This window comes from Chlorocebus sabaeus, chromosome 2 (assembly GCF_047675955.1).
Source record: "Chlorocebus sabaeus isolate Y175 chromosome 2, mChlSab1.0.hap1, whole genome shotgun sequence".
Lineage (NCBI taxonomy): Eukaryota > Metazoa > Chordata > Mammalia > Primates > Cercopithecidae > Chlorocebus > Chlorocebus sabaeus.
In genome coordinates this window covers 97,505,325-97,529,143 of record NC_132905.1, presented here as the reverse complement: position 1 = coordinate 97,529,143, position 23,819 = coordinate 97,505,325, and the positions used below count along the sequence as shown (strand labels likewise).

Here is a 23,819-nt window from a genome sequence, read left to right as displayed (position 1 = left end):
CCCAGCTAATTTTTACATTTTTTGTAGAGATAGGGTCTTGCTTTGTTGCCCAGGCTGGTCTTGAACTTGTGGACTCAAGCAGTCCTCCCACCTCAGTCTCTCAAAATGTTGGGATTACAGGTGTGAACCACCATGCCTAGCAGTTTCATTTTTATATGTCTCATTGTCAGCTGTGTTTTCATTAGGTCTTTTGGAAGAAAAACAGCAACAAATACTCTGTTCTGCACAAAATTGTCTAGGTTCTGAAGTCATCTGATCTTGATGCTTTGTTTCATTTTCTGTTGCAGATGTTGCTGCCATAGCATGTGGTCGTGAATTCTTGGTTAATTCAAGCCGGGTGCTGTTGGACACCATATTGCAGCTTCTGGGAGACTTGAAGCCAGGACAGTGCACCAAACTCAAAGTGTATGGTGGATAATGTTAACAAGTTAATTCTATGTACATATTAATTAGACTGTGCTGATTGGGCCTCTCTTCAAGTAAACACAGTTAATTTTGGTGGTAGTTCTAAATACTCGAAGAAATAAATTGACTGGAGAAGTTAAGGGAGTATACTGTCTCTTAAATAGCCTTTTAGAAAATAAATCTAAGGGGCCGGGCGCGGTGGCTCAAGCCTGTAATCCCAGCACTTTGGGAGGCCGAGACGGGCGGATCACGAGGTCAGGAGATCGAGACCATCCTGGCTAACATGGTGAAACCCCGTCTCTACTAAAAATACAAAAAAAAAAAAAAACTAGCCGGGCGAGGTGGCAGGCGCCTGTGGTCCCAGCTACTTGGGAGGCTGAGGCAGGAGAATGGCGTGAACCTGGGAGGCGGAGCTTGCAGTGAGCTGAGATCCGGCCACTGCACTCCAGTCTGGGCGACAGAGCGAGACTCCGTCTCAAAAAAAAAAAAAAAAAAAAAAAAGAAAATAAATCTAAGGAAGGAATGTTCTTACCTTAGAGCAATCAGTGAGTCCCAAATACTATTGCATGATACTTCGTGGTTGTGTCAAAATGAATTTAAATAGGTATTTGTTGTGGTAGCACCCCACTTCCAGGTACTAAAATCTGTATTTGTTTTCTATTTTTTATGTAACAAATTGTCACCAACTTGGTGGCTAAAACACCACCATTTATTATTTCATAGTTTGGTAAGTCAGAAGTCTGAGTGGGTTTGAGAGGTTCTCTGCATAGGTCAAAAGTGAGGTGTTTTCCAGGGCGGGATCTTTTCAGAGACTCTGTGGGAGGAATCTACTTCTGGGCACTTTGAAGTTGCTGGCAGAGTCCAGTGTCTTGGTTTCTAGGACCAAGTTCCCTGTTTCCCGGCTGGCTGGTCAGCTGTGGGTCAGCTGCTGAGGCAGCTTGCATTGCTTCTCACAGGGGCCCCATCTTCACGCCACAGTCGCTCATTGAATCCTTCCCACGTTTCCAGTCTCTGAGACTTCCTCTTCGTCTACCAGCAAGATGAAACTCTGCTTTTATTCTTTTGTTAAAAAATTTACTTCAAGAAGGCAAAGACCCTGCTTCTTATAGATCTGTGTGTTTAGATTAGGCATACCTGGATAAACTCCTTTTGATAACTCTTGAGTCAGCATACCTTAATTACATCTACAGAATCCTCCCCTTTCCAGGCAATGGCATCATCAGCGTGTGGTAATTTATAGTCCCAGAGATTAGGGCAGGAAATCTTGGGGAGAGGGGCAGTGTAAGATTCTGCCACTCACACCGTTCGTTCTGAGTGTTGCCTTTGACTTCTTAGAGCATCTTTACGTTTTAATTTTTTTTTTTTTTCAAGAGACCGAGTCTCTACATACATTGCCCAGGCTGGCCTCAAACTCCTAGGCATTCAAGTAATCCTTCCACCTCAGCCTCCTGAGTAGCTGGGACTACAGGCATGTGCCACAATGCCCTGCTGTGGAGCACTTTTTAAAAGTAAGAGCTTCTGTCAAGTCTGTGCCAGGTGCTTCCAACATCTGTGTCATCCTGGCCGCGATGTCTCTTGGTTGTTTTTTCCCATGTGAGTTTAGATTTTCCTGTTTCTTCATATGCCAAGTAATTTGGATTTATCCTGGACATTTATGTGATCACTGGTCTTGTTTAAATCCCTGGGAAATGCTGGTGTTTATATTTTCACAAGCAGTCAACCCCTTCGGGTCAGATTCCAGCCAGCCTCTTCTCTGTTTGCTTTGAGTGTGTTGTCCTGTTTTCAAAGAGTCTTTACAGTGCTATTGGAACTGCCCCTTGTGAGTGCCGCCCAGTGGCCAATCTGAGACCTGGGTGGTCTGGATTTTCAGTTAAGAGTCTTTCAGATGCTGTTTGTGATCAGATCCACACAGGCACAACTTGGGATGAGGCCAGGAATTTATAAACAACTTTGTGGGGTCACTTTTCTGAGCTGTTAACTCTCGGGTACATTTTAGTTGTCTGGGACTGCCTTTTTTAGTCCCCCACCTGCAATGCTGGGGTTTCATATACCCTGCTGTGTCTAAGTGCCTGCAACTGTGCCTTCATCCCACCCTGCAGTAGGAGTTGAGAAGCTCTTAGAGCTTTCAAGTATAAGGAAAAGATGCCTTTCTCACAGCGTTTGAGTTACCTGGGGGATGCCCCCACTGCCACCGTGCTTGGTTGCTGGCAGAAGACTCCTTTCCCACTCCTTGAGCCTCACTAGAGACCTTCTTCTGGTGCTGTCTGTGTGGCTCAGGGCTACTTCTGGGTTTGGAGCTCCCTTGAGTCCAGGCCAAGGACACTAGAGGAAAAAGTGGTAAACTCACTGCTGGTTTAGTGATTCTTAAAATTTTCATCATCTTCCCCTATCTGCCTGCCACTGTTTACTTTTCAGAGTCCTCAAATAGCTGCTTCATGTATTCTCTTTGGAATTTATAGCTGCATTCAGTGGAAGCGAGAATGGAGGGTGTGTTCAGGCCATCTTATCCAGAACCAAGCTTTCTAGTCCATTTAAATATTTTGTACTAACAAATATATTTGCATAAATAATACATATATACATATATGCAATTTTTTTTTTTTTTTTTTTAAAGACAGAGTCTTGCTTTGTAACCCAGGCTGGAGCATAGTGGTGTGAACATGGCTGACTGCAGCCTTGACCTCTTAGGCTTAAGTTATCCTGCCAGCTCAGCCTCCTGATTAGCTGGGACCATTGGTGCATGCCACTATGCCTGGCTAATTGTTAAATTAAAAAAATTTTTTTTTTTTTGAAATGGAGTCTCGCTCTGTCGCCTAGGCTGGAGTGCAGTGGCGCGATCTCGGCTCACTGCAGGCTCTGCCTTCCGGGTTCACGCTGTTCTCCTGCCTCAGCCTCCCGAGTAGCTGGGACTACAGGTGCCCGCCACCATGCCTGGCTAATTTTTTGTATTTTTAGTAGAGGTGGGGTTTCATCATGTTAGCCGGGATGGTCTTGGTCTCCCGACCTCGTGATCCGCTCGCCTCGGCCTCCCAAAGTGCTGGGATTACAGGCGTGAACCACTGTGCCTGGACTTTTTTTTTTGTATTTTTTGTGGAGACAGGGTCTCATCTTGTTGCCCAGGCTGGTCTCAAACTCCTAAGCTCAAGTGATCCACCTACCTCGGCCTCCCAGAGTGTTGGGATTACGGCGTGAGCCACTGCACCTGGCCTTAAAGAGTATTTTTATCATCCGCCTATCATCTGTGTGTCTTTGTCCTTCTCTCCCTTCCTTCAGATTTAGATTGCCAGTGAGGTTGAGACTCTTCACATGTTTGTACCATTCCAGTTTTTCCTTTGAGTCGCCCGTCTGTGTCTTGCACCCACTTTCCCGTTGGGCTGCATTTTTCTTAGTGATGTGCTGTAGTTGTGTGTTCTGGATACTAATCCATTGATTGCCTCTTTTGTTTCTGTGGTCTGTACAAGGTCCATATTTATGGTCCAGCTAAAGTCCCCCTTTCAACTTCCAAGGTGAAGCTGTGTGTGAGGGCTGGGTCACTTCTAGCCTCTCTGGTTCCAGTCCCTAGGGCTTTGTGCCTTTGGGTCCTGCTGAGCTCTTGTTGATTTCAGTGGGAAATGGGGAGAATTGCCTTCTGAGCTATTCACTGACTTTCTTGGCAGTCTTCCATTTGGCCACTGAGCAAAGCCGCGTGTTTAGCCTCTATCCTGACTCGGGATCTCAGCATGCACCAGCCTGAGAGAGGCCTTCCTGCTGGGATCTTTGGCTGCCTTCCAACATGCTCATGGCTTGTTCCCTCTCACTTTCATCTCCAAGGCACTGTTCTCTCCTCTTTTCACCTCCCCCACTTCACTGACGCCCACCCTTGAGTCCTCTGGAGCCCCAGGACCTCCTTTCTCCGGCTATAAATCAGCCTCTTTTCTTCCTGGCCTCCCCCTGCCTTCGGTATAGCTTGCCGCTCTCTGGAGAACTACACTTTCACTGCCACTTTTGCTATCGAAGGTCACTGATTTTCAGCAGTTAGTACCTTAGACCCAGAGATAGGGGTTATTTTTTTCCTAGTTGCTCATTTTTTTAAAAAATTTAAATTTAAATTTTAAATTCACGGATTACATGTGCAGGTTTGTTACAAGAGTATATCGCATGATGCCGAGGTTTGGGCTTCTATTGAATCTGTCACTCAGTAAACATAGTACCCAATAGGAGGTTTTCAGTCCTTGTTCCTCTCCCTCCCTCTCTCCTTTTGGAGTCTTCAGTGTCTCTTGTTCCCATCTTTATGTCCATGTATACCAAGGGTTTAGCTCCCACTTACAAGTGAGAACATGCAATATTTGGTTTTCTACTTCTGGATTAATTCATTTAGAATAAATATTGCTGCAAAGGACATGGTGTTGTTCTTTTATTTTCTGCCTGTGTAGTATTCCATGACTTATATGTACCACATTTTCTTTATCCAATCCACTATTGATGGACACCTCAGTTGATTCTATGCCTTTGCTATTTTTGTTTTGTTTAGTTTTTGAGACAGGGTCTGGCTGTTTCATCCACACTGGAATGCAGTGGTGCTGTCTTATCTCACTGCAGTCTGAAACTCCTGGGCTCAAGCAGTCCTTCTGCCTCAGCCTCCCAAGTACCTGGGTACCTGGGATTACAGGCATGTGACATAACACCTGGCTAATTTAAATTTTTTTTTTTTTGGTAGTGATAGCGGTCTCACTTTCTTGCCTAGGCTAGTCTTGAACTCCTGGACTCAAGTGATCCTTTCACCCCAGCCTCCCAAAGTGCTGGGGTTTCAGGCATGAATCACCACTTATCTTTGCTATTGTGAGCAGTGTTGTGATAAACGTATAAGGGCAGGTGTCTTTTTGGTGGAACAATTTTATTTTCCTTTGGCTATTTAGCAAGTAATGGGATTGCCGGGTTGAATGCTAGGTCTATTTTTAGTTCTTTGAGAAATCTCCAAACTGCTTTCCATAGGTGCTGAATTAATTTACATTCCCACCAACAGTGTATAAGAGTTCCTTTTTTTCCATAGTTTTGCCAACATGTTGTTTTTTGACTTTCTAATAAGAGCCATTCTGATTGGTGTGAGATGGTATCTCATTGTGGTTTTGATTTGCATTTCCCTGATGACTAGTGATGTTGGGCATTTGTTCTTGTTTTGTTGGCTGCTTATATGTCTTCTTTTAAGAAGTGTCTGTTCTTGCTCTTTGCCCACTTTTTAATGAGGTTATGTGTTTTTTTCTTGTTGATTTGTTTAACTTAACTTCCCTATAGATTCTGGATATTAGACTTTTGTTGGATCCATAGTTTGTGAATATTTTCTCCCATTTTGTAGGTTGTCTGTTTACTCTGTTGATAGTTTCTTTTGCTATGGAGAAGTTCTTTAGTTTAATTAGGTCCCAACTGTCAATTTTTGGTTTTGTTGCAATTGCTTTTGAGGACTTAGTCAAATTCTTTGCCTAGCCCGATGTCCAGAAGACTATTTCCTAGATTTTTTTCTAGGACTTTTATAGTTTGAGGTCTTACATTTAAGTTCTTAATCCATCTTGAGTTAATTTTTATCTGTGGTTAGAGGTAGGGGTCCAGTTTCATTTGTATGCATACGGTTAGCCATTTTTCCCAGCACCATTTATTGAACAGGGAGTCCTTTCCTCATTGCTTATTTTTGTCAATTTTGTCAAAGATCAATTGGCTGTAGGTGTGCAGCTTTAATTTCTGGGTTCTGTATTCTGTTTCATTGGTCTATGTGTTTATTTTTGTACCAATGTCATGCTGTTTTAGTTAGTGTAGCCTGGTAGTATAGTTTGAAGATGGGCAGTGTGATGGCTCTGGCTTTGTTCTTTTTTCTTAGGGTTGCTTTGGCTATTTGGGCTCTTTTTTGGTTCTATAAGAATTTTAGAAGAGTTTATTCTAATTCTATGAAAAATGATGTTGGCAATTTAATAGCAATAGCATTGAATCTGTAGATTGCTTTGGGCAGTATGGACATTTTCATGATATTGATTCTTCCAGTCTATGAACATGGAATGTTTTTCCAGTTGTGCCATCTATGATACTTCTTTCAGCAGTGTTTCGTAGTTCTTCTTGAAGAGCTCTTTCACCTCCTTGGTTAGATGTATTCCTAGGTTATTTTTTTGTGTGTAGCTGTTGTAAATAGGATTGTGTTCTTGATTTGGCTCTCAGCTTGAACCTTTTTTTTTTTTTTTGAGACAGGATCGCACTCTTACCCAGGCTATGGTGCAGTAGCATGACCATGACTCACTGCAGCCTCGACCTCCTGATCTCAAGCGATTCTCCTGCCTGAGCATCCTGAGTAGCTGGGACTACAGGTGTGTGCCATCACACCTGACTAATTTCTGTATTTTTTTGTAGAGACAGGGTTTTGCCATGTTGCGCAGGCTGGTCTCGAACTCCTGAGCTCAAGTGATCTGCCTTCCTTGGCTCTTCCAAAAGTACTGGGACTACGAGTGCGAGCCACCACACCTGGCCTTCAGTTCTGTGTTGAATAGGTGCAGTAAGAGTGGATATCTCTGTCTTATTCCAGTTCTTAGGGGAAGTGTTTCTTCTAGCTGCCCATTTTTATTTTTAATGAAATGTCCCAGAATGCTCTTTAAAAGGCTCTTTCTCTTCCAATCTCATACAAAAATTTTTCCTCCTTGAAAATTCAAGCAACCAGTTGGCTCTCTTTACATCCAGCCTTTCTTATCACTGCACTTTTCTGACCACCCAGGCATTTCCCTTGTTCACTGACTTCTGGCTTGTTGGTGTCCACCTCCCCATTTCCCGCTATCTTGAATGACTTGAACATGTTTAGGGGTGATTCATTCAACAATCTAATTTCAAGGTCACATGCCTTTCTCAGCTGCCGAGATTTGCTGTGCCCTTCACTGTGGCAATAGTCTGCCTTGGGCCAGACCCTGCACATGGTCATCAGGTGGACTGTCTGGTAAACACTGCTGTAGCACTCAGGCAGTACCTCCTCTCCTCCCTGCCTCCTTTTCCTACCATTGTTCCCTCTAAACTGCAAGACCTCCTGCTCCTCCTCCTTCCTCCTGCTGACACCATTGCCTCCATGGCCTCCCCTCCCACAAGCTCACCCAGCCCCAGTGTCCATCACATTTCCTGATGCTTTCAACCTTGGACCAGCCCAGCCATCCTCCTTCTCTGTTTCTACAGCTGGGGCTGCTTAGTGAGGTTTGGGAAGAACCTTTCCTGTGTGCACGGACTCTCGTCATTTCTCCTGGTTTCCAGCACCCTGGGATCCTCCTCTATGTCCTTACTTATCTCCCACTCATTTCCATAGTGATGGAAGCAGACCTTGGGTGTGACCCTCACGGCCTCCCTGCTCTGCTCTTCCTCTGCAGGTGGGTGTCCCAGCAGGCGGCTTTACTTCCTGCCGTACGGAGTCAAGGGTATGAGTGTGGCCACCTCAGCTTGGCCGTCCCTTGTTTATTCCACTCACCTTTGCTTTTTCCTTTTACATGTCAGAGGCATATATGGCCTGGATGTGTGTGTGTATGGTGTGGGTGTGGGTGTGTGTATGTGGGGGGGATTGGGGGGTTGGGATGTATTCTGTGTGTGGTGTATGTGTATGTGGGTGTTTTTTGGGGTGTCTGGTGTGTATGGTGTGTATGTGTTTGGGGCATGTTTATGGTGTGAGTGTGAGGGAATGTGTGTGGTGTGTGTGTATATATGGTGGGGGAGGTGGGTGTCATGTGATGTGTGTGACTGTGGTGTGTCTGTATATGTGGGACTATGGGGGATTGGGATGTGTGTATTTTGTGTGTGGGGGGAGATGTGGGTGTGGTGTGCTTGGTGTGTGTGGCTGTATGAGGGGGATGTGTGTGTGTGGTATGTGTATGTTGGGGGATGTTTGTGGTATGTATATATATGTGGAGGGTATGGGGTATGTGTGTGTGTGGAAGGTGTGTGGGGGGATATGTGTGGGTGTGTGTGGTGTGTGTGTGGTGTGTGTGTGGGTGTGTGTGGGGGTGTGTGGGCTGCATATGTGGGGGTGTGTGTATGTGTGTTGGAGTGTGTGTGGGGTGTGTGTGGGGAATGTGGGTGTGTGTGTGGTGTGTGTGTTAGGTGGGTGATGTGTGTTTGTGGTCTCTGTCAGTCAAGGCTGGAGCAGTTGGTGCAGTCAGCTGGTGTGTTGTGTATGGTGTGTGGGGTGTGGTGCGTGTGGTGTGTGTGTGATCTGTGGTGTGTGATGTGTGGTGTGTGTGTGGTGTGTGATGTGGGTGTGTGGTGTGTAGTGTGGGTGTGTGGGCTCTGTCAGCCAAGGCTGGGGCAGTTAGTGCAGTCAGCTGGTGTGTGTGTGGTGTGTGTGGTCTGTGGTATGTGGTGTGTGTGTGTGGTGTGTGTGTGATGTGTGTGTGGTGTGTGTGTGATGTGTGGTGTGTGTGTGGTGTCTGGTGTGTGTGTGGTGTGTGATGTGTAGTGTGTGGTGTATAGTGTGTGGTGTGTGTGGCATGTGTGTGATGTGTGTGGTGTGTGGTGTGATATGTGTGTGGTGTGCGATGTGTGTGTAGAGTGTGGTGTGTGTGATGTGTGTATGGTGTGTGGTGTGTGTGCAGTGTGTGTGGTGTGCACAGTGTGCAAGTGGTGTGCATATGGTGTGTGTGTGGTGTGAGAGGTGCGTGTGGTGTGTGTGGTGTGTGTGTGTGCAGTGTGGTGTGTGTGGTGTGTGTATGGTGTGGGGTGTGGTATGTGTGTGATGCAGTGTGTGGTGTGTGTGTGTGGTGTATGATTGTGTGTGTGGTGTATGATGTGTGTGTTTGTGGTGTGTTTATGGTGGTCTGTGTGGTGTGTGGTGTATGATTGTGTGTGGTGGGTGTGTTGTGTGTGTGGTGTGTGATGTGAGTGGTGTGTGGTGTGACCGGTGTGTGACTGGTGTGTGTGGCGTGGTGTGTGTGATGTGTGTGACAGGTGTGTGTAACGTGTGTGGGGTGTGGCGTGTGTGATGTGTGTGATGGGTGTGTGTGACTGGTGTGTGTGGTGTGGTGTGGAGTGTGTGCTGTGGGGTGTGTGTGTGTAATCTTCCTGCCTCTGTATTGAGCCTTCCTCTGGGATGTGCCCTGTTGCCTGTCACCTCTTGCTCCAGTATTTCTAGTACTCCTGCTCCACTGGCTCCTGTTCAGCCTTTTGTCTCCCAGGCCATGGCTGCCCTTTCAAACCACTAGCCACCCTGGGTTTATCATGACATGTTGCATTTTCCCAGAATGCAGAGCTGGCTCATGGTGTATTCCTTTTGCTTCCACCTGAAATCCCTGTGGGCCCTGTAGGTCAGTGGTGGATCAGACTCGATTCTGCCATTGGGCCACATGTCCATCTCTTTTGTGGCAAACACTTATAGGGTTGTACATGGGACATTGTTGCGACTCGGCCTCTGTGAGTTCTTTCAGTGGCATAGCCTCCCCAGCCATATGGTTTCAGGCTGTTGCTAGTTCATCTACCTTTTTAATGAAGACCCTATTTGTTACTCTCTAAATCTAGGAACTTCCAGCATATGGTGGCCAGACACACCAGCTGACCTTGGAGACCCCTCAAGGTGGTTGGTGCTGCCAGCAGGCTGGCTGGATTCTGTTTACTGTAGTGGTTGTAGCTTTTCAATCTTGACAGCCATACCTCACGGATAATTTTCCCCATTTCCGTCAATCTCTCAGGTGTCTGCTGGAAATGGCCACTTGACAGAACTGTGTGTAGGGTGAGCTCTGTCAGCCAAGGTTGGGGCAGTTCAGTGCAGTCAGCTGGTGGCATGCCCCCGGCAGGGTCCTGTCTGTTTCTTCTCTGTGTATTTCTCCTTAGTCATTCAGCCATGGGATGACACATGTCAGGAGCGTCCCGCATCGTCACTGCCTCAGTCCATTTCCTTCCCCTCCGGCCACTGGTCACCCAGGCTTGTGCTCCCAGGGCCTGGTGTGGGCAGGATTTGTGCTGTGCCTGGACCTTGGATTGCGGGGGGCCCTGAGTGCTGTCCTGGCACTGAGCTGCATGTGGAGGGCCCAAAGTCTCCTTTCTGTGGCTGTTTCTCCACTGCTGCCATGTGACGCTGGCTTTTCCATTCGCCTTGATACTTGGTAACACTTAGGCAACTGCAATTATTATTATTTTTTATATTAGATTTGTGGATTTCTCCAGCCTTTAAAGTTTCCCTCCCTTTTTTTGTACTTCCTTATGGAGGCCAGGTTATTTGTTTTCCTCACTGCCCATGCTGCCTATGATTTTACCAGTCCTCCTTGAGTAGGCCATGAAAGGCCTTTTCACATCTTTGCTAGTGGCTCCTCAGGTCGGACCTGCTGGAGGTGTTATTGAAGGGGATGGCGGAAGGCCCAGAGTTTAAGGTGGTTCTTCACCTGGAGTGAGGAGAGAGGCCTGGCTACCCACATTCCTAAATGGTCACTTGGTTCTCAGGATGACGCTCTCCCTGGATTTGCAGTTGGGGTGCAGTGTCTATGACGAGACCACCTCTACTTTTACCAAGCCGGGGTAACTGACATAGTGGATTTCACTGTCGGGCCGGGGAGTATTTGGCATGTGTGGGACAACAGTGGCTCAGCAAGGTTGTCTCATCCAGGCACAGGGTGGAGGGTTACAGAAATGCCTCTTGGAGTTTGGGCTCTATACGGTTCCTGTTTCTTGAAGTTACTATTGGTTTATCCTTGCCCAGCATCTTCCCCAGGTGTCACCAGTAGGATGTCATCAGTGAGAGTATGGCTTGTGAGAAGTTTCTGGGTTCTTTTTGTGCAGTTGACTTCAGAAGCAGCTGTGAGCTCTGCAGGAAAAGCAGCTCACCTCTGTGGGCAAATCAGGGTGATGGTATTGTCCCACCTCTCTGTGGAGTAGATGTATGGCTGCATCTGCAGGGCGGAGCCACCCACAAGCTCCTGTTTTCCAAAGAATTCGTCTGGAATAGTCACAGTGCAGATTGTATTTTTCAAAGATGCTTCCAGAAGTGTTTCCACAAAATGTCTTAAGACAACAGCAGCCTTTTAGAATTAAGTGTGGAGAGGAAGCTGTAAAGCTTGTACCACACTTTGTTCACTGGTTGCTTTGTTTGTCTGTCTCCCATTTCCTGTAAACTTCTGGAGAGCGTTGAGTCCAGGACAGAGAAAATGCTCAGTAAATGTTACATGATGAGTGAGAGCAAATCGCCACTTTCTGGATGTGGTTCTCCCTTGTTTGTTATTAAAAGTTCTACAGAATGTTACTGTGCATTTTGGTGGCCCAGTTCCTTTTTCACATATGTATTGGCTGAAAAGAAATCTTCAAACATGATGGAGTTTCTAAATGGTTTCCAGTCAAAGCTTTAGTAATTCTAGATAGGAAAGTTATCATCAGGAATCTTGTAAGATAATTTTAAGACATTGCATTACCATTAATTGTTCTGATGAAGGAAGTATGTTTTCAAGACAAACTCTATCTAGATAATGTTCAAATTCCTAAGTTTAGAGTCCTAATCATTTCCAGATATTAACAAAAGTCAATATCTGGAAGTCATATGGGGCCTGTGAACTAATGTGTATTATTTCCAGGTGGTACAGCTTTCAGCTACAGTGTGCTTACCCGTCACTGAATTGGTCTCTGTTGAGTTATAAATTGGTAGATGGTACTGTGAGCATCAGCTCTTCTGAAAGGCATTTTTGGGTTTTACCCTTTCTAGTTTGGTCATTCTGTGTACATTAAAAAAAACTCGTATAACTAAGTAATTTGCTTATTTGGCCTTTTCAATAAGGAAAAGGCAAATAACCAAATACACAAATAGGCAAAAGAGAAAATCAGGCAATTTACAGAATAAAACACGCAGCAGCTTCATAAACATGAGAAAGATTCTTGCTCTCCATAGTAATCAGGGGAAAGCAAATTATAACCCGTAAGATGCCTTTTCAGTGCCTCTCATTGAAAAAAATCACAGTCTGATGATTACAAGCTTCCGACTGGACGTGAAGCTACAGTGAAGCTTACACCTGTCCATGTGCTGCTGGAGGGTACGTGGAGCCAGCTGGCCTGCGTCTGTGGAGGCTATGTCTGCAAATGCCGAGGACAGAGTCCCCGTCTGCATGTGTACTTCAGAGAATGTTTTCCATAGGACACCAGGATGCTTGTACAGAAAATGTTATAGCAGTGGTGTTTATAATAGCACAAACTAGGAAGTTACCGAAATGTCCAGAAGCTGGAGAATAGATAAATAAATTGTGATTAGTTAAAAAGTGGCATATATCAGTGGAAATAGCTTGGAGCTATAGAAATCAACATAAACGGATCTCACCATGGTGTGGAAGGTTGCCTGCAGTATGCTGCTGTTGATGCAGACATACAAAGAAAATTGATTCTGCACCTAAAGTATTAGCACTGCATGGCTAGTTTAAATACCAGATGTAGCTGTGGTTTTACCTCCCTGAAGCACGCCTTTGGGTAGCGGTCACAAAGGGAATTCAACTCTGGTTATAGGGTTTCTTTCTTAACCCGGGGGGTGAGTATTGTGTTATTCTTTATCTCATTTTGTATGTCTTCATTGTAACATAATATATACGAATTAACATACAGACATATGAGGATGACATGGTATAGACCACAGGTTTTTAGGTTCTAACTTGACTGAGGAAAGAGTCACAGAATCTAAGTCTGTTAGGTCATTAGTTACTGTACTCGGTCTAATGAAAAATTGGTAGGCCTCTTAAGTGTCTGTCAAGAATAATTTGGTCTAAAAATGTAGTATTGCTGTGCCAGTTGCTTTCTCAAATTACATGCAGTCTTTTGTAGGAATTTTATTACTTATTGTACTGTAGAATTACTTTAGGGTGCTAATTTGGCTCTCTTAGATTTTGGTCAGTTTAGCATGACTGACTGGCTTGTTTCTGGGCAGTGAACTTCACAGATACTCCTTTTTCTTGCTTATTTTTATTGCTAGTTTGTTTTGAAGTACTGGGTGTGTTTATTCTATTACTCGTAGGTTACAGGTTATATTTTCTTTCGAGATGAAGAATAAGGTGGTCAAGTTGTCACTTTTACCTTTAGTGACTCAGTTGTGTTGGCCTATGGAGGAGTGCTGTCTTGCTTTTCACACTTTGAGCTTGTTCAGCCCTGAGACTTTGTGTATTTAGGTAAAGAGAATTTGCTTTTTATCGAAGATGAGTTACTCGTGTTGCTTATGTAGCATTTCAAGTTCACCAGTACTTTTATTTTAGCCATCTTTTCAGTTCTTTTAAATGTCAGATGGATCTGAGATGATCGAGACTGCAGAGACTGGGAAGTTGCTCTTTTGGAGCCCATTAGCCCCATTTATAACAGGCTTTCTGCTGAGGTTTGTGGTAGGAAGCAGAATTTGCCTACTTTTTTTTTTGTCATTGGAAGGAAAAGCCTAACTCTTAGTACACTATTTTGAGAAGTAACATTTTCTTTCTTTCTTTCTTTCTTTTTTTTTTTTTTGAGACTGAGTCTCACTTTATTGCCCAGGCTGGAGTGCAGTGGTGCCATCTTGGCTCACTGCAACCTCTGCCTCCCGAGTTCAAGTGATTCTCCTGCCTCAGCCTCCTGTAGCTGGGACTACAGGAATGTGCCACCATGCCCAGCTAATTTTTGTGCTTTTAGTAGAGATGAGGTTTCACCATGTTGGCCAGGCTGGTCTCGAACTCCTGACCTCAAGTGATCTGCCCGCCTCAGCCTCCCAAAGTGCTGGGATTACAGACGTGAGCCACTGCACCTGGCCAAGAAATGACATTTAATATTTCAATACTAGAAGAGTAAAATGAATGGGCAGTCTCTTTAGACTTGATAATTGGAAACTTGATACACTATTTACAGATATTTTTGGTTGGAATAGAAATGTTATATTAGACAAAACACTTGCATAAGAAACAGAATCTTTTGGGTTTATTTTTTTGCTAACTCTTGTGTGACCTAGTGTGACCTAGAAGTCTTTGGTCTTCTGTGAGATGTATCTTGGCAGTGACGTGAGGTCTCAGGTGGCGACATGGTTGTTGTAAGTATGTGTTTCGTTTTAGCTTCTTAAGGATAACTGATTTTGACCAAATATAAAAATGTAAAGACCTCTGCCAACTTGGGAGTTGTTTTTGCCACCTTAAATCTAAATGGCAGTCAGCAAAGAATTTCAACTGGCCATCTTTTCAGAAGGTTGCCCTATGTTACAGTTATTACCAGATGCTAGCTTTGCTTTTTAAGATATACAAAAGATTGGTTTATCTTATTTTCATGCTGTAAGGCAGAGGTCAGCAGACTTTTTCCATAAAGTGTCAGACAGAAAATATTTTAGGCTCTTGGGGTCATATGATATCTGTTGCAGTGACTCAGTTCTGCTGTTACTGCCTGTGTGAAAGCAGCCATGGGCAATATATTTAATTCTAAGGAATTCCACCTCTCTGGGTTTGTGATCTGAAGCAGGAATTTTTCTCTTCTTGGAACACTGGATTCGACACCCCACTAAATTCTAGTTAAGGTGCTAAATTTTCCTCATGAACACTACATTTGAGTAGCCCTTACTACCTCATTAAACAGGTTACTAGTGAGTAGCTTTTGAACGCGTGTAAAAATTGTCAGTGAAACTTGGTAGAGCTTGCAGTGTGGCTTATTTTGTAGCCCACTGGGATGCTGAGGACCTTGTTTTGAGAACTGAGCACCCTGCTCTGGAGGGTGCTTGCATAGCTCTGTCTTTTCTGGCTCCATAGCATTGCCAGGGACTTTGAAAGTGCCCTTGGTCAGCCAGGGACGGTGACTCACACCTGTAATCCCAGTACTTTGGGAAGCCAAGGCAGGCGTGTCACCTGAGGTCAGGAGTTTGAGACCAGCCAGGCCAACATGGTGAAACCCTGTCTCTACTAAAAAAAAAAAAGTACAGAAATTAGCCGGGTGTGGTGGCACAGGCCTGTAGTCCCAGCTACTCATGAGGCCGAGGCAGGAGAATTGCTAGAACCCGGGAGGCGGAGGTTGCAGGGAGCCGAGATTGCACCACTGCACTCCAGCCTGTCAGTCTCACTTGGCCACAGAGCGAGACCCCGTCTCCAAAAAAACAACAACAGAAAAAGAAAGTGCCTGTGGTCACATGGGAGAGAAGGAAGACCTTGGCTTTTATATATTTTAATCTTAATCACTGGGAGTTGATTCACTTTTCAGTAAAAAATTTGAGTCCTTATTGCATCCAGTCTTACTATACTAGTTTGTGAGATGATAAAGACAAGGCCGGGAGCTTGCTTTTGACAAAATTTAGTGGAGAAACCAGAGATTTTAATAGAAAACTATAAGAGAAGTTTTCCATGGCACGCATGTGTTACATGTACCATAGTACGTTTAGTTAGTCCCTTAACAATGAACTTGGTCAGTATTATGATTTTTTCCTTTTGCCTTAGGCTCCAGTATGTCTTGGCATGGCACTGTTAACCAGTTCCATCTTTATTTAAAAATTTGGACTGGGCACAGTGGCTTGTGCCTGTAATCCCAGCACTTTGGGAGGCTGACGTGGGAAAATTGCCTGAGGCCAAGAATTCAAGACCAGCGTTGGCAAAATGGCAAGACCTCATCTCTACGCAAAATTGAAAAATTAGCTGGGTATGGTGGCACGTGCCTGTAGTCTCAGCTACTCAGGAGGCTGAGGCAGGAGGATTGCTTGAGCCTAGGAATTCTAGGTGGCAGTGAACAATGAATCTGTGCCACTGCACTCCAGCCTGGGTGACAAAGTGAGACCCTAGCTGTAGGAAAAAAAAGTAAAACATTAAAGTTTTGCTTATTAGGGCATTTTTTATTTGTTTTTTAAAATATTGAATTATAGTGTTAAAAAATATGGGCTACTGGGCATTTTGATACTCCCTTAAATTTACACCCAAAGCAAGTGGCTTACTCTCCTCATCCTAGCCGGCAGTGCTAGTTCAGTGTTTATTTGATAGCATGTGTAGTGGAGGTGGCAGAAGGTAGGTTGTGGGGGCTCTGGACTCTGTTATCTTTTCCTGAAGAGAATTATGTGTGTTCTAGCTGGTCGTCAGCTTTGCCTGACTCATATCTGAGCTCTGGCTCCCTGGACATGGTCTAAAGCAGAGCTGTGCCTCATTCCTCTGCCTTGCAGCTGTCCCTCTTTCTCTGCCTTACACTTGTGTCATTTAGAGGCCAGAACCTTAGAGGGTTTTCGTGCACACTTTAGTGCTCCCTTGTTCTGAAACCCTCCTTTCTAGGTATCTTCTTCCCTTTCTTTCCACCCTGGTGGCCCTGGACTCTGTGGTTTTACTTCTGAAACTGGGCATCCCCAGGTTTCTGATTGAGGGCTGGCTGCCTGGTGCTGTGTAGCCCTGCCTAAACTTCAATATATTTGCCCTGTTTATCTAAAAAAAATTTTTTTTTTTTTTTTTTTTTTTTTTTGGGACAGGGTACTGCTGTGTCACACAGGCCGCAGTGCAGTGGCTGGCACCATCACAACCCTGCAGCCCTTGACGGCCCCAGGCTCAAGTGATTCTCTTGCCTCAGCCTTCCAGGTAGCTGAGACTATAGGCATGTGCCACCATGCCTGTCTAATGTTTTTTTTTTCCTGTTGTTGTTTTTTAATGAAGTGATGGGATCTTTTTGTGTTGCCCAAGCTGGTTTTGAACTCCTGGGCTCAAGCAGTCTTCCCATATTGGCCTCCTGAAGTGCTGGGATTACAGGCATGAGCCACCCCTCTTCTTTCAAGGGGGCACTTCTCTTTTTCTGCCTGCCTTTGGCTGCTTTCCATTCCCCTTAAATGGTTCTTATATTTTGTTCAGAATCTGTGATTCTTACTAGTGGGACGGTTAGTCCAATGCAAGTTATACTGCCATTGCTGCAGCTATTTTTTTCTGGAATAAGTATTTAAGGCTGTGTGTGTGTGTGTGTGTGTGTGTGTGTGTATGTATTTCACTAGCATCACAAGTTTTATTTTTGTATATTCATTCTTGTTCAGTTGCCCAATTTTCCTCATAATTTCTTTGACTTATAGAAGTGTACTTTTAATTTTCTTTTTTCGTTTTTTTTTTTTTTTTTTTTTTGAGACAGAGTCTCCCTCTGTCACCCAGGCTGGAGTGCAGTGGCGCGATCTCAGCTCACTGCAAACTCCGCTTCCCGGGTTTACGCCATTCTCCTGCCTCAGCCTCCCGAGTAGCTGGGACGACAGGCGCCCGCCACCGCACCGGGCTAATTTTTTGTATTTTTAGTAGAGACGGGGTTTCACCGTGTTGGCCCGGATCGTCTTGATCTCCTGACCTCATGATCCGCCCACCTCAGCCTCCCAAAGTGCTGGGATTACAGGCGTGAGCCATCGCGCCTGGCCACTTTTCTTTCTTTTAAAATTATTATTATTTTTAATTATTATTTTTGAGATAGGGTCTTGCTCTGTCACCCAGGCTGGAGTGTAGTAGCACTATCACAGCTCACTGCAGCCTTGACCTCCTGGGCTCAAGCGATCCTCCCACCGCATCTGCTCCAGTAGCTGGGACCACAGGGGTGTGCCATCATGCCCAGCTGTTTTTATATTTTTTGCAGAGACGGGGTCTTGCCATGTTGCCCAGGCTGGCCTCCAACTCTTGAACTCAAGCCATCTGCCCACCTCAGCCTCTGAAAGTGTTGTGATTGTAAGTGTGAGTCACTGCACTTAGTCTATTTTCTTTTCTGTTAATGTAGCTACCTCAGCCTTCTCTTTCTGCTTTTTTCATTAGTATTTGATATATCTTTTCCCATTATTTTACTTTCAACTTTCCACAAACTTTTTTTTTAGAGTCTCACTCCGTTGCCCAGGCTGGAATGCACTGGTGCAATCTCGCTTCATTACAACCTCCGCCTCCTGCGTTCAAGAGATTCTCCTGCCTCAGCCTCCCTAGTAGTTGGGACTACAGGTGCACATCACCACATCTGGCTATTTTTTTCATATTTTAAGTAGAGACAGGGTTTTGCCACGTTGGCCAGGGTGGTCTTGAACTCCTGGCCTCAAGTAATCTGCCTGCCCTGGCCTCCCAAAGTGCTAGAATTACAGGTGTGAGCCACCACTCCTGGCCCCTTTCTGGAGACTTTTGTTTCAGGTGTGTTTCTTTGAAACAGTCCATGGTTGCATTTTGTTTTTCCTTTAACAATCTATAATCTATGCCTTTTAATAGGAATATCCTGTTCATTAACATTTGTGATTAATGAAGTAATTGGATTTATTTATTCTGTCATATTTTGTTTTTCTTTTTATTATGATTTTTCCATTATCTTTCCCTCCCTACTTCCCTTTCTCCCTCGCTTCCTCCATCCTTCCCTTCCTCCCACCCTCTTTCTTCCTTCTGTCTCTCCCTTCTTACTCTTTTTGTTCCTTTTTTATTCTTTCTTTCAACAGGGTCTTACTCTGTTATCTTTCTTTCAAAGTCACTAAGTTCTGAGTTCATTTTATTCTTCTAGTGTCTTGAAAGTTTACCCTTGTTTCTTTCAGTGACAGCCCCTGTTTTACAGCATGATTTGATGCATTTGGTATATGTGAAAGTAATTAACGTCTTTCTCACCTAAACAGTTGAAAGATCTTAGAATGCTCTAATATTTACATCCTGGATTACATGGATTCATGGACTGTATCTTAGCTCTGTTAAAAAGTTTCAGAAATCCCATACAGTAGACATTTTAATGACTGCTTTTACCCCCCAGTGTTTACTTCTGTACACTCACATCCCTTTACTTACTCCCTCCTTGTATCTTAGAACATTCTTCTGACGTCATTTTCCTTTTTCCGAAGTCTGTCCTTCAAATTCTTTCAGTTCAGATCTGTTTGTTTAAAAATGTCTGAGATTTTCTTTGACAGTATTTTTACTTTACCTCTTTTGTTGAAAGTCTTTTTGTTGGGTTTACAATTCTGTTTATTATTTTCTCTTTATACTTGGTAGATATAGAGAGCCTAGCTTTTGGTGTAATTACTCTTTTATAGGTAATATATCCTTTCTCTCTGGCTGTTTTACAAAATTCATCTTTAATTTTCTAAAGTTTGATTGTGATGTGTGTAGATTTGTATTTATTTTTTATCTTTCTTGAGATTTATTTGTGCCTCCTGAATCTGAGGGTTTATATTTACTCATTTCTGGAAAATATTTTTGAAATATTTTTTTCCTTCTTTCTTTCTGTTCTTTCTTTGTGGACCGTATTTGGAAGAATGTTGAACTTTTCATCTTCCTCTCCTTGTACTTTAACCTCTCTTTCATCTGTTTTTCTTTCTTGCTGTAGTTTCTTTCTTCTTTTTTTTTTTGAGACGGAGTCTCGCTCTGCTGCCCGGGCTGGAGTGCAGTGGCCGGATCTCAGCTCACTGCAAGCTCCGCCTCCCGGGTTTATGCCATTCTCCTGCCTCAGCCTCCCGAGTAGCTGGGACTACAGGCGCCTGCCACCTCGCCCGGCTAGTTTTTTTGTATTTTTTAGTAGAGACGGGGTTTCACCATGTTAGCCAGGATGGTCTCGATCTCCTGACCTCGTGATCCACCCATTTCGGCCTCCCAAAGTGCTGGGATTACAGGCTTGAGCCACCGCGCCCGGCCTCTTGCTGTAGTTTCTTAAGGTCTATTTTTCTGTTTAGTATTTCTCCTTTTCCATGTGTCTAATTATCCTTGAGTTTTACATTTTAATTATTGTTTTCCTTTTTTGTAAATTCTGCTGTTATTTTTGAATTGGCTGGTCATTCATAATAGTAATCCTAGCTTCTTGATTATATTTTTACTTTGTTTTAAAATTATCTTCACCCACTAAACGTATCAGTTTTCTATTCTGCAGTTGATACTTCTAGTATCTGAAAAATTTTTGGTTCTAGCCCTGTTATTGGTTCTTTGTGCTGGCTGTTACTCACCTGGTCTTCTTTTTCTCATGAGTCAGATTATGATTTTTGTTATGAACTCTCATTTGCTAGTATGTATTTGGGGGAATTATTTGAAGACCAGGTTGAGGATCCTTTCCTTTAATGTCCAGGAAGCTGGGGGAGCTTCTTTCCCACTCTGTTTTATGTTAAAATTACTGGCCTGGGGATTTTGAGGCCTGCCAAAAAGTGAATTCCTGCTAAGCTTGAAAGTTTTGTCTCTTCTGGTTTCTGCAGGGCCTGTGAACTGAATGCCCGTGTCTCTCGGAGGCTTTTCCCTCTGTCCCTCTGCGTGAAGTCACTGTAACTGAAGCTCTAGTCTTTTGGAATCGTAGCATCTTTTGCACTTTCCTCTGAGATTTTGTGCTCTTACTTTGTTCCTGATCAGAGATGTTTTCCTTTCATTTCTTGCAAACTCATTCTTTATTTCAAAGGCTTTACAAAAAATATTGGTCTAGCCTTTTTATTGCTCTGCAGTGTAAAGTGTTTGGGTTCTCTGTATTTTGCAGTATTTGCAGAAACCGAAGTCCTGTAGTTTCTGGCTTTCACTAGACTCTGCATTGCCAGCCATGGTTCAATCCTGAAACAGCTTGTAAAGTCCTGTCCTATTCAGTAAACTGCTCTGTTGGTTGTGAGGGATGGTTGGGTTGTAGTACTCTTCGTTCCTTATACTGTGATTATGCAGTCCTGTGGCCTGACCTGGCTACCTGGATGTCATGTGTGATGTTCGTTGAATGAAAATATGTCATTAGGTTTTAGATGGCTGAATTGAACTTTGAGAGTACAGTACTCTTACAAATTGAGAGTAACCTGTATATTAATGCAGGATTGGTCATAAAAGAGATGAATCAATAAATATGGTTTGTGAGGTTTCCCCTGGGACCTTCTCTGCATTCGAGACTCTTGATTATGTGAGCGTATGAAAGGCGATATTATGTGATATCATTGCTGAAGTTTCCCATTTTCCTGTAGCCTCACATAGACAGATATTACTTCACATACGTTATATTACAGTGCTCATTATCCAGATTGTAGAATTGGACATCTAAAATGTGAGGGAATAACTAAATAGGTTAAGTTCCTCTTAACTAGGAGATATGTTTAGGGTGAAATGTAGTGTGGATGGAGCATTCCAACACCTTTTTCTTTTACATTTCAGGCTGATGCTGATGTCCCTGTACAATGTAAGCATCAATTTGAAAGGCCTGAAATACATCAGCGAGAGTCCAGGATTCATCCCGTTGCTGTGGTGGCTTTTGAGTGGTAAGCAGGGTGGTTATCTCTACAGCTGCTTGTATGGTTTATGCAGTAGTCTTCCCTTATCCACGGGGGATACATTCCAAGCTTCCTAGCAAGCTTCCTAGCAGATGCCTGAAACCAGAGATAGCACCAAACCCTCTATATATACTGTATTTTTAAACATTCATACATCTGTATGATAAAGTTTAGTTTATAATTAGGCATAGAGATTATCAACAACAATAAAATAGAACAATTATAATAATAAGCCAGCACCGCTACTCCTGTGCTTTAGGGCCATTATTAAGTAAAATGAGGGTTACTTGAACACCGGTGCTGTGGTACTACAGCAGTTGACCTGATAACCTAGATAGCTACTGAGTGACTAAAGGGCGCATAGCATATGCTGGACAAAGGGATGATTCATGTCCCTGATGGGATGGAGTGGGATGGCAGCATGAGATTTCATCATGCTATGCAGAATGGTTTGCAATTTAAAACTTAAGAATTGTTTATTTCTGGATTTTTCCATTTGATATTTCCAGACCTTGGTTGACTGTGGCTAACTGAAACTGTGGAAAGTGAAACTACAGATAAGAGGGGCCTACTGTATACCTGTTCTTCTGTAGCTGAAGGAAATTTTAAAGTATTAGAAAGTAGGATTGATTATAAGATGTTATTTCTTTTTAAAAAAGTCAAATTTTAGAAAATTCCTTGGTATGTTAGGTTTACTCTAGTTCTGTTTCTGAAGTATTGCTTTCAATTTGGATATGATTTACTGGTGTCCCTACAACACAAAGAAAAATTGTCTTATAAAACAGCTGATAAACAGCATTAGCCTATCCCATTCTCTATTAACAGCATAGTACTATATGTGGGTATGTGGCTCTATCAGATAAAATAGAAGACCCGTTGTTAAATAATTTGGGTAAAAAGAAATTGGAAAGACACTGCAGCTCTGAAGGGAAGTACACATATAGAGTGTGTATGTGTTTTAAAATTTCTTTAAAAAGCTATCTTTACTGCAGCCTTTCCTCTTCACCCTTAACTACCAATCCAACCTAAAGTTCTGTCCCAATTTCATCATAATTTTTAACACTGTATGTTGTTTAATGAGTATACATTTAACCCATGTATAAAAATAAATTAACTTTCCTTATTTTTTCATAATTCAAATTAACCTTAATTTTTAGTGTCAGTTCCATTTGGTGGTGATTGCTTTTTTAAAATAATAGCTTTATTGATATATAATCAACATGTAATAAGTTGCATATATTTAAAGTGAACAATTGATAAGTGTTGATAAAAATGTCCACCTGTAAAATTATTATCACAATCAAGGGAGTACACAAACCCATGACCTCCAAAGGCACCTTGTGCCCCTTCGTGGTCCCTCCTCCCTGCTCCTCTCCCTGCCTTCCGGAGAGAGACTTGCCTCCTTTCTGCGCTGTAGTTAGTTTTCATTTTCTTTGATTTTATATAAGTGGAATCATAGTTTGTATTCTTTTTTGCCGAGCTTCTTTCACTCAGCGTAATTATTTTGAGATCCATTCATGTTGATTTTGAGATCCATCCGTGTGTCTATTAATAGTTCATTACTTTTTATGGCTAAATAATATTCCATGTTGTGGATACACCACAATTGGTGTATTCATTCGGCTAGTGATGGACATTTGGGTTGTCTCCAGCTTTTGACTACTGTTCATAAAGCTGCTGGGAGCATTGTTGTACACGTCTTTGCATGGGCATTTGCTTTTGTTTCTCTTGGGTAAATTCCTAGAAGTGGGATCTCTGGGACATGTGGTAGGTGCATGTTAGTTTTTATGAAACTGCCACCCTTTTTTCCAAAGTGCTTGTACCATCTTACATTCCCAGCAGCAGTGTTAGTGTATGGCCATTCTCTTAAATTTTAGACATTCCAGTAGGGATACTGTGGTACTTCACTCTGGTTTTAATTTGTATTTTTGTTATAACTAATGATGTTGAGTACCTTTTCATGTTTTGCCATTCATGTAACTTCTTTGATGATAGCTGTTCATATATTTTACTTATTTTTTAAAAATTGCATAGATTCTTACTGAATATTGAGAGTTCTTTGTGTTTTCGGTTTGTGTCCTTTGACAAATGTGTTGGAAAAATAATTTTTCCCAGCTTGTGGCTTGTCTTTCATTCTCTTAAGAGCATCTTCTGAAGAGCAGAAGACCTATCTTAATTGTAATAAAGTTTATAATTCTTTTTCTTCGAAGAATCATGCTTTTGTTGTAGAAATTTTTTCCTAGATCAGTGTCACAAAGATTTTCTAATGTGTTTTATCCTGGTAGTTTTATAGTTTTGCATTTCACGTTTAGTTATATGATTCGTT

The 23,819-nt window shown here is 43.1% G+C and overlaps 1 protein-coding gene across 4 annotated transcripts in view; it reads left to right on the top strand.

Annotated features, from left to right (window-relative positions):
- Window positions 1–23,819, top strand: part of HSF2BP (heat shock transcription factor 2 binding protein) — a 133,440-nt gene that overhangs the window by 41,798 nt on the left and 67,823 nt on the right. For all 4 annotated transcript variants that reach the window (XM_073010900.1, XM_073010909.1, XM_037984882.2 and 1 more), the window contains exons 7-8: window positions 288–405; window positions 21,378–21,481. In XM_073010900.1, coding sequence (XP_072867001.1) covers window positions 288–405; window positions 21,378–21,481 — 222 coding nt within the window. The remainder of the gene's footprint in view (window positions 1–287; window positions 406–21,377; window positions 21,482–23,819) is intronic.